The sequence below is a fragment of the Berghia stephanieae genome, chromosome 5 (assembly GCF_034508935.2).
Source record: "Berghia stephanieae isolate SIO BIC M18660-M18661 chromosome 5, UCSD_Bste_1.3, whole genome shotgun sequence".
NCBI classification, from domain to species: Eukaryota; Metazoa; Mollusca; class Gastropoda; order Nudibranchia; family Aeolidiidae; genus Berghia; species Berghia stephanieae.
The window spans coordinates 56062177-56079676 of NC_088364.1; the positions used below are offsets into that span (position 1 = coordinate 56062177).

The window sequence follows — 17500 nt, forward strand, 5'->3', positions numbered from 1 at the left end:
GGCCTATCCGTCTTTACGATGAAAACAATTACTGTAAATGTCTATTTAGATAGACTAGAATTTTATACTGCATCCCATATTCAAAGTATCGACCATAGATCATTGTTCAGTAAGACGGTGCCTCTCCACATTGGAGACAGACCGTTTGCGAATTTCTAAACGACACGTTTTCACACAGGTGGATTGGGAGAGAAGGACTCGATTGCTTGGACGCCTTGGTCATCGGGCATTTCTCCGTATGACTGTTTCTCTATTGCCACACCAGAGACATTGTATATTCAGTCAGCTCCCATACCAGATGTTGGCACGCTTACCATGAAAAAGGACTGTCATTGAATCTACCACGGCACAAAAGCTACAAAACACACTGAAATAACGGTTGAATTCGCTTGTAGGTAGCCATGACAACCATATTGAGGGGGATTGTGTAAAAGATAATGGTAAACAAAATTTAAGGCATGTATGTATGTAAGTCCATATTTAAAGTATATTATTGGCTTTACGGGGTTTTTTTTCTGTAAACGGTGTTTTTAAACAGGGAAAGACCTTATGGGCGCCCAGTTTAATTCCCTTGCATCTGAAAATATTGCTGGCGTGTTTGGCATCCTTCTTTTTAAATAAGTTCCATGTATTCCCTAGCCTGTGTGGTTACAAAATACAAGAATGGTTTCTAAAACAGGCCATAGAAAAGTGTACAAATATATAAGGGCTCTTTATTAACTCCAAACTTAGAAAGTTTCTGAATAAAGAACATTATGTTGTTTAGTCTGCTGTCATTGCAACAGCTTCACATTCACTCTCTCCTTCACAGAGGAAGAGAGAGAGAGAGAGAGAGAGAGAGAGAGAGAGAGAGAGAGAGATGGTGTGAGGGGGGGGGGGGAGAGAGAGATAGTTCTGATGTCCCTCAATGACACTGCCACTAGTCTATTAATAATTTGTTTACCGAGAATCATTCCCACCAATCGGCATTACACATAAGCTATTAAAACATTCAAGGTGGCCTGCTTTGTGGATCGTTACAAAACTCTCGAGAATTACTTCCCTGTTCTGCTTTTCACAATAAACATCTCCCAATTAATCTATTTATTTTAACGCTCCCCCGATGTCGAGCAATTTTGTTGAGTTATGGCCCTTTATTACATGTCATGACGACCGTCTTTAGTTTCTGTTTTCATTCAAAATCTGTCATTATCCGACAAAATACGATTTTTTTTTCATTTTGTCAGAAAAATGTTATACTTCAAATATCGACCGATTAATGTGACACCGAATTTGTCAAAAAGATCTAACCTGAAAATCCTTTGAAATTTCATGTCCAAAATGAAAAAAAAAGTGTTTTGTCCGCATATCGCCAATACGTACTAAGCGGCTGGAAGTGTGGACTATAAATGTAATGTACACAAATGAATATACCAGCTTTTTTTAAAAAAGGAATAAAATACTAAATACTTTACGTTTCGCATTCAAAACCATTCGTCAGCCAAAAAAAAAACATTTAAAAAGTTAATACATTACTTTAATCCAGACAAATGGCAGAAAAGTATTTTGGGACGTCTAGATGGTAATTGCGATCTCGAAGGGTACTTTTAGACGTAACGATGTTTTCTTAACACCATTTAAAAAGAAATGTTGTTAGATGGCGAGAACATTATAATTTAAAGCTTTGTGAAATAACCCCATTTCTCATACTTTTCTCCTTTCCCCTATGGAATATTGTCTGGACTTCGGTCTGTTCATTTTAAATGCCGCACTCTCCATATTTCTTTGAGTGGATTATTATTGCCTACTTGTGTCCCATGTTTACAGAGCGATCTTTTATTGTTTTTGTGTGTGTGTGTGTGTGTGTGTTTGTTTGTGTGTGTGTGTGAAAAAGCTTTAACCAGTTGACTGTCGTCTATCTGGAAAGACACGTATTTAAAAATGTTGCCAGAAAACTCGTCCTTCAAATATCGATCGATTTAACTGATAAATGACCCTCATGTTGGTAAAAACTCTCAACCTTGTGACTGAGGAACAGGTTTAAGAGTTTGAGTGATTGTCTGTTTGTTTTGGGGGGTTGATTTGTTGACTTTTTCGTTTAATTTTTTGTAGGGTTTAAATAGTAACGTGGCTATCATTGTAATGTTTTCACTTTGTCATGGCTATTAATATTTTCCCTTTTTGAGTGGATGCGGGAAGGAGAGAGGGAAGAGATATACGTAGATAAATGGGATAATATATAGATTTATTAGATAGACAGATAGAAATATATATAGATAATAAGAAGAAAAATAACAATAATGATAATAATAATAATAATAATAATAATAATAATAATAATAATAATAATAATAATAATAATAATAATAATAATAATAATAATATATAATAATAATAATAATAATAATAATAAACAATAATTTGGATTCTTGGATGCTCTGTGGAATGATATTCGATACAGACTTACCAAAATGAGAAAAGGACCTCGTTCCCGCATTTTTACGAATGCGTGGGATTGTCAAACGGTTGGTGTAATTTGAGGAACGCAAATGTCGGATTGTTGAATATTTCTTTAGTAGTTCTATGAGGTAGGGAGGGGCAGTGTTTTCCAGACAACCATAAACTAGGACACATGCTTTGAAACAAAATACTCTCTCCATGAACTAAAGCATATTACTTATAGTTTTTGAAACGCCTTGACGGCACCGATGGCTCAGCGGTAGTTTCTGTCATTTCGTAGCAAAGTCAAGTGATGTTGGTCATGATCTTTGATAGTATTTGTTACAACGCTTATATAGTCTCCAACCAGCCTTCGAAGTTGTCTCTATGGGTACGGCTCTTTAAGAGGTGAGTGTCATATCGTGCCTCAAGACCACAAAGCCGCACAATCTCCCAAACAATCAAAAACACCAAGATTTTGATACATAAACCAACCCGCCATTCACCAGCGACCATACTGCAGTTTTCCTATTCATCCTTTAGAGCAAACACCAACGTTTTCTGGTTTAAAAATCGATCAGAGGAAATGGAAGCGTCACTTTCACAGACGATGGAAATGATAATATCAGCGATGTTTTCGTCTCAATTATCACCTCTGTCAACAGCTAAGATGAATGGACGGTTTCAAAGTGGTTTCACCAATCTAAGCTAACAATAACGATTGGTCGTCATCGCAACATGACCGGAGGAATAAAATTATGCTTTACTAAATAAATGGGACTTTCTATTATTAATATTATTTTTATTTTTTGTAATAGAAGTAGAAGAAGAGGTAGTAGTAGCAGTAGTAATAGTTTGTAGTTGTAGTAGCAGTAGTAGTAGTAGTAGTAGTAGTAGTAGTAGTAGTAGTAGTATAGTTGGTGTGGTGTAGTGTAGTAGTAGTAGTAGTAGTAGTAGTAGTGTGTGTAGTGTAGTAGTAGTAGTAGTAGTAGTAGTAGTAGTAGTAGTTGTAGTAGTAGTAGTAGTAGTAGTAGTAGTAGTAGTAGTAGTGTAGAGTAGTAGTAGTAGTAGTAGTAGTAGTGTAGTAGTAGTAGTTAGTAGTAGTAGTAGTAGGGTAGTAGTAGTAGTGGTAGTAGTAGTAGTAGTAGTAGTAGTAGTAGTAGTAGTAGTAGTAGTAGTAGTAGTAGTAGTAGTAGTAGTATATCTACTGCTGATTTCTGGTACAAAAACAACAACCCCTACAACTACTACTACTACCATTACTACTACTACTACTACTACTACTACTACTACTACTACTACTACTACTACTACTACTACTACTACTACTATTCTTCATTATTCAGAAAAGTGAGTGGAGCAGGCACTTATGTTGGTAACAACAAGATATGAAGTGAATGGAAAAGTGCCAGAAGACAATAGAGAATAAAAATTTTTTTCGCGGCGGTGGTGGGGTTTGAACCTGCGACCTTATTGGTACGACAACTCCGCCTGGCAGGTGAGAGCGTGGCTCTACCGTGTGAGCTATCCACGAACACAAAAATATTCGTTTCAAACTCAAAGTCATTACTAGATCCCTCTCTCACCCACTTCTTGAGACCGCCGATTCGTTCGTACACCACCATCGCGAATAATTTTGACCAGCAGTTAAGCTTAATAGCCAATATTCTCAACACAAACATATAACATAGAAACGATTGAGACATTGAGTATGCTCCGGTGTATGGGGTGAATTTTTAATTCAGAAAAGTGAGTGGAGCAGGCACTTATGTTGGTAACAACAAGAGATGAAGTGAGTATGAAAGTGCCAGAAGACAATAGAGAATAAAAATTTTGCGGCGGAAGAGAAATATACTATAATCAAACACCCTCATGAAGCCACACTCAACATGAAAAGTGAGATGTACGGAAAGTGTCCCCATCGGCGTAAATTCTTGTTAAGCAACTTTAAACCGGAACCACTTCAAGAAACAACAACAGTCAACAAAACAACTCAGTCCTGACGATGGCAAATTAAGCCTGAAACATTAATGTAGACTGTCTCAAACATTGTGGTAAATATTTTAAATAATAATAATTCGCTCCATTACTGCATGTCGAGCACTTTTCGTACCATATTTGTATCAAACACGATTCAATATATACAAATATATATATTATATAATCGTGTTATGATACAAATATGGGACAACAAAGAGTGTTGATAACAACACTGGAGCAAATTATTATTATTATTTTGATATTTACCACGATGTTAAAGTCTTCAATACCGTGGTTTATTTCATTATATATAATGATGAATTCGCTGACATTTCTTATGTGCTAGTGAGAAATACAGAGGTTGTAATTGATGATCTGCTACAGAAAGAAATTGACATATCAACACCATTTCAATACTGATTGGATTCAAGGCCAAACTGGACTTGAGTATGCCGTAGAACAAATTCCTTCAACTTTGTTTCTTTCACTTTAAAATAGTACTGAAGTTAATTGATTTGTGTCGACTTGAACATAATAATATATGCAGGTCTGACATCCGAATTCAATTATGGGCCAAGTTTAACATTGTTACAATGGAATATTTTGCGTCATTTAAAAATAAATTCCATTAAAACAATGAGCGCATAATGAATTGGGTTATCAGACCTGTAAATAATGCACATCGATTTTGGTCCTTTTGACGTTCAATTAAATTTTTCAGTTTTCTTCCACCCGCTCATTCCAGCATATAATAGCAGAAAATCTTTATTTACACGCGTATGTGTTGCCCACCGAATTAAAGCAGTATTATGCGGGAGGACCTAAGTGCTAAAACATGAACATTTTCTTACATATACATTATATGTATATATATATATATATATATATATATATATATATATATATATATATATATATGTGTGTGTGTGTGTGTGTGTTTATGTGTGTGTATGTGTGTGTGTGTGTGTATTCATACGAGTCTCCGTCGATTGTACGAGGTGCAAGAGCACTGAAACGACCGTATATGGTGAAATATTCTGAGCTCATTGTGTTATTGGGCACGATAAAAATAACAACTCGTTTAATAAATACAAAGAAATGAAAGAATCGTATAATGTGCGTCAGTCACGATATTCAATTATCTCCCCAGCAAGCTACCATATTTAATCAAATAGTCGTTTCATTCAGTACAACCTGATTGGTCAGTTCATAGACACCGGCCTATCAAGCAAACGGATTGATATCGGTTCCAATTGAAAATTACAAAAGGTGGATTTTATCATTTATTACAAAAAGAAAAAATTGGGACTGTGATGTATAATATAGAAATGTTGGTACAAACTAAAAAAAAATGAAAACTTGCTCACATCACTTTACAATCCCTGACGAACAGCAACACCTAACATGTAGACCGAAACATGACGAGGGTAAGGCGATATTACTAATTTTTTTTCCGACTGAATCAACACTGTTAACGACTAGGTACTCTTTTACACCTGAGTACGGTGAGAGAATCTGAGTAAAAAGGCTTTCCCAAGGACTCAACTATGCACCGAGCAAGGCTCGAACCGAGGACCTTCCGATCCGAAAGCAAGTGTCACACCATAAGACCACATAACTGCACAACTAGAGGGCAAAGTATACCGTATACTTTTTGAAATGTACATAACTTGGCTTCATAGGGCCTTCTTAAAGAATGAATTTTCTTTTAAAAGATTTCCTTGATTCATCTCAAAAAGGAAATTTGTCTTTAGGATCTATTCTGAAGAATGAATGGAATAATCCAGGCGTCAGCTGCAGTGCAGCGCTGAAGAGCTAGGGATTGGTGACATGCTCAATGCCACGCGTACAAGGCAGTTAAAATCGATACCTTTCGGTTAAGAAGCAAAGACCAAACCGCTGCCCTTTTCAAGCATTGGTATTGGTAAGCGTATTTGACTAGAAATATTCGTGAATCTTATTCTGGCCATGTTTAGACGTATGTCTCTCTCTGGAAATTATTCATTCAAAAAAGATCCTTAATCTCTCTCTCTCTCTCTCTCTCTCTCTCTCTCTCTCTCTCTCTCTCTCTCTCTCTCTCTCTATCTATCTATCTATCTATCTATCTCTCGCTCTCTCTCTCTCTCTCTCTTTCTTTCTCTCTCTCTCTCACACACACACACACACACACACACACACCACACACACACGCTGTCACATCCTCTTACTCATCTTAGGTATTTTACGATCTGCATTTCTATCTGATTATTGGATCTTATCGTAATTTCAGTAAAGTATCCCACGTAATAAATTCCCATTATCATAATCAATATGGACACCAGCTTACAAATATACTCTCCATCCCACGAAATTTATCGTGTCTAGAACATGGCAATAACGAATTTCCTCTGGCTTATCAGCATATTTGTCTGGGATTCTAATAAAGCAGTGTTAAAATAGGATGCAGAACCGTGCAACAATTTATTAAGCTCGTGCTAGTGTCAGACTACTTGTTTTGTTGATTTTTAAATATTATATCAAAAACAACTACTACGACGAGACGGCATCAGCCGCAACCCAAAGAACAGCAGCAGTAGGAAAAGAACAACTAGAACACTTATAACAACAAAAACAAAATAACAGAAGCAGCAGAACAACAACAAAAATAATGAAAGCAACAACAACAACAACAAGAAAACAGAGCAGTGACAGGGTCAGAAAAAGCAAGAACAATAATAAACAACAGTGCAAAAACAATAACAGAAGTAATAACAAGAAGAAGAAAAAATCAACCGCAATAATAAATCAACACCATCAAGGATTAGAAAACTATATCAGTTGTGGAACATGGAAGTGGTACTTGAATTAATTACGTGTCAGCTGAGAGGATTTCGGCATGTCTTGTGGCAATCTTGTCTTGTGGTATGACCCTCGCTATTGGATCGGAAGGCCCTGCGTTTGAGTACCGGTCTGAGTCGCGCGTATTTGACTCTTTACTCACATTCTCTCGCCGTGCTCAGTGTAAAATGAGTATCTGGAAGTTAATATCTCCTAACGGGCGTCATGTCTCGTCCTACGTATTATGTGTTGCTGTTGGCTAGGACCCCTTCGAAAGCGAGTTGAGCACACTTTAGTGGATATTGTGGCATTCAAATGCTCACTTTTACGTTAACCTTGGCAAATCAATATTTCATTTTAGCGGTATAAGTTAAGTCGATCGATTGAACTGACCCTCAACGTGAAAAGAAAGTCTTCAAATGACGGATAACAATGACTTGTAAACTGCTGGAACATAATGTAATACACCAAAGTGCTAGAGATCATTATTTAGAATGCTACAAATTCCCAAAATTCTAACGAAAGAGTGAAATTGGAAATGCTTCGTATGGGAACAAAACAGACAATGGACGTTTCGGGTACAAACCCTTCGTCAGCACAACAGTACACACATAAACGTTATTTTATATTATATTTTATTTGTTTTCCACATTTATTTGTGTACTGTTGTGCTGACGAAGGGTTTGTACCCGAAACGTCCAATGTCTGTTTTGTTCCCATACAAAGCCTTTTCATTTTCACTCTTTCGTTAGTATTTTACGACCACCGGCTTCAGGCAAACCCTTACCGTTTTCTACAAATTCCCAACCTCTTTTCAGTACGAATTCTGGCGAAAACGCTGTGAATTGCAATGGGCGCAGATTTGATAATTTTAGATTTTCCTAAGGCAATTGACTAATAAAGCATAAAGAGCGTTAAAAAAGTCACATCAGCCAAATTTCGAACAGATGCTAAATTGGGTAATTCATTATTTCAAACAAGATCGAAATATTTGTTGCATGTGGAATAGAGTTGAATGAAATACCGGCACTCTTCAAACAAATACCAGTTCTTCAGTCTGGGACCCATATCAAAGAAATTAATTGTGACCTTTTACCTCAAACCGGTATTATATCAGGATGAACCAGATGCTTAATCGTGATTTTAATGTTAAATTGACCAAAACGTGAAATTGTCGCGTTTTTTGTCCTTTGAATCAATATACAGTGTTCTCAGTTGGGCATATAAACGTAAACTCAAGTTTCATGTTTTGGACTTTAAATTCAATATTTAGTATCTAAAAATACCCCGGCATAAACACCGTTTTGAGACAGCAGCCCACAAATAAAATAAATTGAAAAAGTACAAAATAATTTATAATATATTACCATTTGTTACAAATGACAATGTTTTTTTTTTGTAACAATAATGTCCTCATAAAAGGTTTGATATCAAGAAACGGCGGTCCTGAAAGCTTAATTGGTAGAGCGTTTTGCTTGAAAACCGGCATTCGCTGCCCTAACCACGAGAAAAACAAAGAAGGTACCCTGGTCATTCAAATATTATATCATCTCTTCTTATATATATATATATATATATATATATATATATATATATATATATATATATATATATAAGAGAGAGAGAGAGAGAGAGAGAGAGAGAGAGAGAGAGAGAGAGAGAGAGCGAGAGAGAGAGAGAGAGAGAGGAATGTAAACGAAATGTGATGATATATTATTTGGCTGACAAAATATGACCAGAGACTGTACTGCCATATTCTGAAAATAGAGATTTTTAACAAATTGGCAATTGAACTCGTCCTTCAAATATTGATTGATTGATCTCATATGATCCAACTAAAAAAAACTATCAAACCTGGGACTTCAAGGAACTCTTAGGCTTGAGATTTCTTGACAAGAGGAGGGACATTTTAATCGATCGATATTTGAGAGACGAACTTTCTGACCAAAATGTTTATAACGTATTTTTAGAGGACAGTAGTGTAGGAGTAATTAAGGGTGATTCGATACATGCTCTCTCGCCATAGGCGACGGTGGAGGTACAAATAGTAAATACAGGCCGGAAATCAACTCGGCACATAGTGTGTTTTATCTGTTGTGTCTTGTGGATCTAGAGGGATGGTGGATGATGCTCGTAGCGAGGCATTAGTGAAGGATGGGGAAAGAGAGAGAGAGAGAGAGAGAGAGAGAGAGAGAGAGTGAGAGAGAGAGAGAGAGAGACAGAGAGAGAGAGAGAGAGAGTGTGTGTGTGTTTGTGTGTGTGTGAGTATGTGTGTGTGTACGTTTATTTATGAGTGGGAGGAAAGAAGGAGAGGAATGGGGGAGGATAAGGGTGGGAGTGGACAATATGACGAGGTTGTAGACATTGTGCGGTTATGTGGTCTTGTGGTATGTCACTGGCTTTCGGATCAGAAGGTCCTGGGTTCGAGACTCGCTTGGCGTATAGTTGAGTCCTTGGAAAAGGCTCTTTACTCACATTCTCTCACCGTATTCATGCCAATAACAGCGTTGTTCTGTCCGAGAAAAAGGGTAATATCGCCTAATAGGCGACATGACTCGTCCTACATGTTAAGTATTGCTGTTGGCCTGAGACCCCTCGTAGAGCGCTTTGAGACTTCAAATGGATATTGCACTCTATAAACACTCTCAATGTTGGGTTATGTATCTTCTGGAGAGGAAGGAGACAAAGGTCCAATTCACGTCATGTGAAATTTTAGGTTAGTTTTTCACACGGTCCGAATTATATATTTGCCTTCGATTCATATATCTACCGTTATAAAAGAAAAAAAGACAATTAAAACTAAAAATCCACTGCATTCACCATGAGGAGAAAGCCTTTATTTCTTATGTCAATTAATTCAAGTGACCCTTGTCCTGTCAAAATGTCTCAAACTTCTTCTTCTTCTAGGTTCCATGCCTGGTCCAGGCTTCGGATACTGCATGAATTATCTCTCTCCATTCCTCCCTGTCTCTTGCTTTTTCAAACAGCTCTTGGATTGTTAGGTTGGTGAAGCCCTTCAGTTGGTCTATGAGTGTTTTTCTTTGTCTCCCCCGGGCGCGTTTACCAGGTATTTTTCCACAACTTGCCAGGTATTCAAACTAGAGAGTTCAATAAAGAATCGTGTTTCAGACTTCTTAACAAGTTGAAGGACAATTTAATTCTCTCCTTACCAGTCATTTTCAGAACTTTGCCCGAAACTTCACACATAGGGGGCAGCGTGACTCAGCGGTACGTTCTTTGCTTCGTACCCAAAAGGCACCGACTTCGACTACCCGCCTCGTTGTGTAGCCTTGAACAAGTCACCTCGCCCTAGGTCACTTTGCGCTGCGTCTGACGCCTGGGTTATTCCAATATTCTTTAGAAGAGACCTTAAAGACAAATTTCCTCCTTGGGGATGAATAAAGGGATTTTTTTAACCCAACACAAAAATAGATTTTTCTTACTCAAACAGAAAACCAAAAACATTCTTTACATAATAGTGTTGAGCAAGATTAGCTCTACAACACAATGTCACGTTTTAATAGCTAAAGCAAAAAAAAACATCTTTAAATTTGTGGTGTACAAAAGAAATTAGAATGAGAAAATTGTTGGTTGCATTGTAACGAATGCGACTATTTTCCTCTGAATTGTAAGGAGGGGGGTAATTGATCGATACTGGAAGTCAAAGCTTTTTCGCCGAAATGAAAATACCAAACACGGAACGTTTCGGGTTCAAAACCCTTCTTCAGCCAAACACAATAATCTATAAGATACATTACTAAAAAAAAAAAAAAAAGTACAAACCAGATCCACGATGAAATATTTCTTACGTAATTAAACACTTTTTTTCATTTAGTGGTCTTTTTGGTTTTTTAGTAAAAGCTTTTTCACCAAAATGAAAAAAAAAGAATGTTTTTCCAAAGTGCGGCAGGTATGATGGAAAATTGCGGCAGGGAATGTTTGAACTCCGGTTTTTCTCCAGGCGTTCGATTGAGATTAAAGTAAATACAGACCGGAAATCAGATTGGCGTTAAATGTGCTTTGCTTGAGGTCCGTCCTGTGGGCCTTGGGCAAAGATGGACCAGATAAGTTTTACTTCAACTGTCGATCTGATTGGTAATGTAGAAATGGTCGATTCGGGATATTATGCGCTGTGATTGACCGCTTACGTAATGACCATTGATGCGTTCTCATGCGTACACTAATGCTGCTAGTGCTATCATACCCTGTTATGAGATCAGTCATCAATGAATGATGCCGCTTTTGTAATATTCCACACAAAAAAACACACCAGTATCTATATGTATTAAAGTGATAATAAGCTAGACGCTCTCGACTGAAAAGGTAATAAACCTTTTAAAAAAATATATAACAGCTTCAAAAAAGAACAAAATAGTAAATACGAAACGTTTCAGGCTCAAACCCCATCTTCAGCCAACAACAATAATCAATAAAACATGTGTACATTACTAAACATCCAAATGGACGACTAATTATTTCCTATTTTTAGTAATATATTTATGTTTTTATTGTTTATTGTTGTTGGCTGAAGAAGGGCGTTGAGCCCGAAACATTCCGTGTTTGGTATTTTGTTCTTTTTTGAACTCGTTATATTCATTTTTTTAAATTACTTTTAAAAAAATACAAGTTAGGGTGCAGTTTACCTTTAATACGTTTTTTTATGATAATTATGAAAAATAATCCAAAATGTGACAGCCTATCAACAAAAAATAGCAGAAATGGCATCTCAATAAGTTGAAATATTGTTGACAAAGTATACACTTTGCATATTTTATCCCAATAAACTTTCATAAAACAAAATCTTAACGCAACCTAATATTGATGTGTTTTTGTGTTACATGTAAAAAATTGACTTTTATGTAAAGCCTTAGAACAAGAGATTTGTTTCATTTTTTTCTTGGGCGCTTTTATAGCGCAGATAAACGTCTTGACTATCCTATCATCTTCCATGTTAAAATGACTTAATAATTTCTAAAGTCATTATAAAAGTCTCCCAGAGCCGTTAGGTCCATAGAGCCGGAGTTTACCACTGTTTCTAAAGCGTGAAACGGACAATAGCAATTACTTGGTACCCTTTGGATAGGACGCTAGTCTATCGCAAAGTACTTTCCGTCAGATCTAACAGAACCAGCCACCCAACCACTGCTTGGTCGACAGGAAGGGGGTCAGGCAAAAAAAAAATCTCTACTGCACCTGGGATCGAGTGGGGGCAGCGTGGCTCAGTGGTACGGTCTTTGCTTCGTACCCGAAAGGTACCGAGTTCAATCACCCGCCGCTGCGCTTTGTGGCCTTGAGCAAGTCACCTAGCCCTAGTTCACTTTGCGGCGCTGCTCTGCGGCTGACGCCTGGGTTATTCCAGTCTTCCCTTGAATAGACCCAAAAGACAAATTGCCCAATGGGGGTGAATAAAGGGAATTTTATTTTATTTTATTTGTCTATCTTGTCCCTTTGATTGTGAAGCGAGTGCTCTACCAACTGAGCTATTGGGACCCCCCAAGTCATGATAAACTCGACTTTATGGTCCAAGTGGTCTGGCACTCGACTCACCTGTATATTCCTGGTTCCAGTCCAGCTCTGGGCGGTGCAAAATTAAATCCTTGGCAAGGGCCCTTTACTAGCATTCTCGCACCGCGCTCGTGTGAAAAATGAGTAAATAAATAGCCGGTTTCATGCTAGTCACCGTCGGAAAAAATAAATATTAAAATCTCCTTACTTACGTCATACCTTCCCCTACATATTCCTGGGAAGCTCAGGTTTGTTTGTTTTTTATCATTTGTTTGTTTGTTATTGTTGTTGTTATTTATTTAAACAATATTTATGTTCGATATTATAATTATTTCTTTCCAGTGTGCCTTTACTGAAAAACTTGCCTTCGGACAAACTGGCCAGAATAGCTGACGTCCTTGAATATGTGAGTATGGTGTAAATAATATCGCAATATCGTCACCTCGATATCATCATCATCATAACCATCACCATCATCATCATCATCACAATCATCATCATCACCATCATCATCATCATCATCATCATCATTATTATCATCATCATCAACAACAACGTCATCATCATCATTGTCATCATTACCATCATCATAATAATCATCAACAACATCATCATCATCATCATCATTGTCATCATTATCATCATCATAATCATCATCATCATCATCATCATCATCGATGTGTCATCATCATCGTTATCATCGAATCATCATCACCATCATCACTATAATGATCCTTCTTGAGATTTTCATACATTTTTTGGGACCCATATCGATAAAATATTACATATTCTAAATAATAGTTGTCATTTATTTTAGACGATATCCGCATTGCATACCTAATTATTATGTTTTTAAATGTTGAAGATAATGAATGATAAGATGTATAAGGTTTAATTTTATAATTGATGTTATTTTGGGAGATGTTTCTATTAAAAGAATGAAGTCAATGGTTAGGTCTACATCCCAGGCCAAGTCACTAGTTTTTGTATCGAATGGTAACAAGTTGGTGACACAGAGATATTTTAAAACATGACCACATAGTTCAAAATGCTCTCTCTCTCTCTCTCTCTCTCTCTATATATATATATATATATATATTATATATATATATATATATATATATATATATATATATATATATATATATATATTTTTTTTTTTTTTTCCAAGTGCATATGAATTTCGATCTACCTTACTATCAATCTGTGCGAGTGTGTATGTGTGTGTGTGTGTGTGTGTGTGTGTCTGGGTGTGTATGTATGCGTGTGTGTACTACACAATATTTCTGCAAGATTCAAACACTATCTTTAAAGTAAGCAAAATGTTTTTGCTTTATGTTGAGTTTGTTGGGTTTTTGTTTTTGTTTTTTGTTTGTTTTTGGTTTTTTTTTGTTGTTGTTGTTTTGTTTTGTTTTGTTTGTTTTTTTGGGGGGTTTTTTGTTGTTTTTTTTTTTCTTTTTGGGTTTTTTTTGTTTGTTATTTGTTTTTGTTTTTGGGGGGGTGGGGGGGGGGGGAGGGGGGGGGCTGTTGTTGATGTTTTGGGTTTTTTATTTTTTTAAAACATCTCTAAAAAAAAAAAGCCTCCGATATAATAGAAACACCTATTCTTTCCTGCATTAGGATTTCTTCCACGAGAATGAGTACATCATTAGAGAGGGAACGTCAGGGGACAACTTCTTTATCCTCAACAAAGGGGAGGTAAGTTTAATTTATATATATATATATATATATATATATATATATATATATATATATATATATATATATATATATATATATATATATATATATATATGGTCGCGGAGATAAAATCTATTGAATTTCTACATTAAATGGATGCTTTCTTTATCTTTATCATTACTATTTAAAATACTTTATCCGAATAAACCTGTACTTTTTTTTTCAATTATTTTTAATGAATAGTACCATGGATTATTAATTTACTACCGCATTTCTCCCTTTAAATGCTGAAAGCCTTCTCAAGTAGCAATAGAAATATATTTTGTAATGATTATATGCATTAATTAAAGAATTAGCAGACTGTTTGAGACATTTTTTTCTGTCTGCAATTATAAGAGGATATTTTAACTCGTTTGTTTAATGTTGAAAAAGTGAGAGAGTTGCGACAGTACACATTCTTCCACAAAGAATTATATATAACATTATAACGGCTTTTGATATTGCTGATTATGTCTTGTGCTGTCGCGAATTTACAGTTTAAGATTGTAAAATTTGACTACAAAAATTGTAAATAAAATACATGATGCTCATTGAGATTTTATTTTTCTAGAAAGCTGCCTTTTGGCGCAATAATACTCCATACAAGCAAGTGTTCTGCCATTAATAGAAATCAAGAAATAGTTTATTATATTGACACTGTAGCATCACAATTATCTTCACTTAACCAGTTAACTATCGGGCTCTGGAAAAACACGGATGTCAAAATTTGGCCAGAAAACTCGTCCTTCAAATATCGATCGATTTAATTGACCCTCATCTTTGCAAAAACTCTCACACCTGGGACCACGTGAAATCCTAGATTTGAGATTTTGCCAAGATGAGAGTCATTTAAATCGATCGATATTTGAAGGACGAGTTTTCTGGCCAAATTTTTTAATGCGAGCTTTTTTCCAGGATCCGACAGTTGACTGGTTAAATAGGAATTTATGACCTTCAGTCAAGCAGAAAGATACGTGTTAAACATCTCCATGTTGATTAAATCTATTTGTCAATACAATATCGGCATATTGAAGAATTATAAGCATTAATATTATGAATCACGAAATCCTAAATTTCAAAAGACTTTGATTTGTTTATAAAATGCGTTTGCATATCGTTTAAAATTGTTAGTAAACTGTCAGTAAGGCAAGCAATTATTCGGATTTTTTAAATTTGCAGGAAAATCCCTTTTGACTCGACACGTTTGGGTGTATTCCCGTTTTATACAATCCTGCCGATTTAAGACAAAAAGTCGCATATTGGAAAAAACAAACTTGACAGAAGAGCCACCAAATAAAACGCTTGTTCCTATATCTTTAAATCTATCAAGTCGCATATCTTTTTCTTGTAATAAAATATGTATTTATTGACTTAATAGTCGCATAATGACGTCCGGATACAATAATGTGCATTCAGGTCAAGAATAGAACAATGTAAATAAATCAAGTTGATCCAATAACCGATATGCAACATCAACAGAAGTCTTGGGTTTAAGGATTGTCAACTAATTTAATCAATCGATATTGGACGTAAAAGTTTGAGGGGGGGGGGGGAGAGAGAAATGACGCCATTAGTTCTCCAAATTAAACGACGATTATAATAATAATATTGTCTTTGACATTGTATCTTCAGGTCAAAGTCACACAAAAGATCGCCGGTCATGATGAACCGAAAGAGGTCAGGAAGCTGAAGAGGGGCGATTATTTTGGAGAAAAGGCTTTGCTGAGGTAAATAATTATCGTATTATGATATCAATTTACTAATTCCCTTTTCAAATATAAGAGAGATACAACGCTTCGAGAATCTGTGGACCGTAAAATTTGATGAACAAAAATGAATATAAAAGCTGCGAAATAGAACAAAATTCCAAATACGGAATGTTCTGGGCTGAAACCCCTTTTCAGCCAGTAGTAGTAGGCATCCTTCCGTCTCAAGAGACGATGGTTTGCGCCCTGTATGGCTTTTAGTCTCATCAGTCTTGTTGAGAGCAACGACGGGTGTGACTCCGCAGACCAATCCTTGCATGGCAGTCTCTACCGCAGTTGTTGCACACGTAGTTTGACTGTGTGTTTGGTATTTGGATCTGCTGCCTCTCTTTCCTCCTTGCTCTCCTCTCTTCAGCCAGTAACAAAGACAGTAAAAACATTGATATATTACTTAAAGTCGGGACATATAACAGAAACGTATTTGGTAATTTATGCAGGCAAATATTTGGTCTGGTGGTATGAGACTCGCTTTAATTTCGGATCGGAAGGTCCTGGGTTCGAGCCTCGCTCAACACATAATTGAGTCATTGGAAAAGGATATTTACTCACATTCTCTCACCGTACTCATCATGTGTGAAATCAGTAAAAAATGTAATAAAATTGAAATATTGCCAAACAGGCTTCAAGTCTCGTTCTACATGTTACGTGTTGCTGTTGGTCAGGTTCTCTTTGTAAAGCGCTTTGAGCACGTTTAATTGATATTGCGCTTATAAAAGCTATTTTTTAAAATACGATCTCGAAATGAGATTAAATGATTATCTGTCTGTCTATTTGTCTATCGTGCCGATCTATATATGTATTTCTGTTAATATATCTATTTATCTATGAATCTATTTATCTAACTTTCTCTTTATCTTTTTAGAGACTTTAATAGTTCTCTTTCACTTTCAAAAGGGTAGCTCTCAATCTTTCTCACGCTCTCCCATCCTCCTCTCAATCTAAATATTAAATTTTGTAATTCTAACTCACATTTTGTAATTCTAACTCACAACAGGTTGAGAAATTTTACCCAGTTCGGACAATCTTAATTCATCAACAAGAATTTTTTTAAAATATAATATCCTTAAGGAAGAAAAAACATTCTGTGGCCGGTGAATGATATAAGTTATAATTGAAAAGTTTTACATTATATCTGAGTACATTTTTTAAAATGAAATAAAGAAATAAACAACCATGTTGGGCGTCAATATTTTTTTTAAGAAACCCCTGAAGAGTCAAGTCGAATCAAAAAGGTTACAGGTATTAACTATAAGTTTTTTGAGTCGAGTTAAAACTAGAGCGCTGTCAACTCAGGC

General features: G+C 36.0%; 1 protein-coding gene across 2 annotated transcripts in view; it reads left to right on the plus strand.

Moving 5' to 3' along the window:
• Positions 1–17500, plus strand: part of LOC144973254 (cGMP-dependent protein kinase 1-like) — a 329273-nt gene that overhangs the window by 249325 nt on the left and 62448 nt on the right. For both annotated transcript variants that reach the window (XM_078915484.1, XM_078915485.1), the window contains exons 8-10: positions 13063–13126; positions 14341–14418; positions 16072–16166. In XM_078915484.1, the coding sequence (XP_078771610.1) occupies positions 13063–13126; positions 14341–14418; positions 16072–16166 (237 nt within the window). The remainder of the gene's footprint in view (positions 1–13062; positions 13127–14340; positions 14419–16071; positions 16167–17500) is intronic.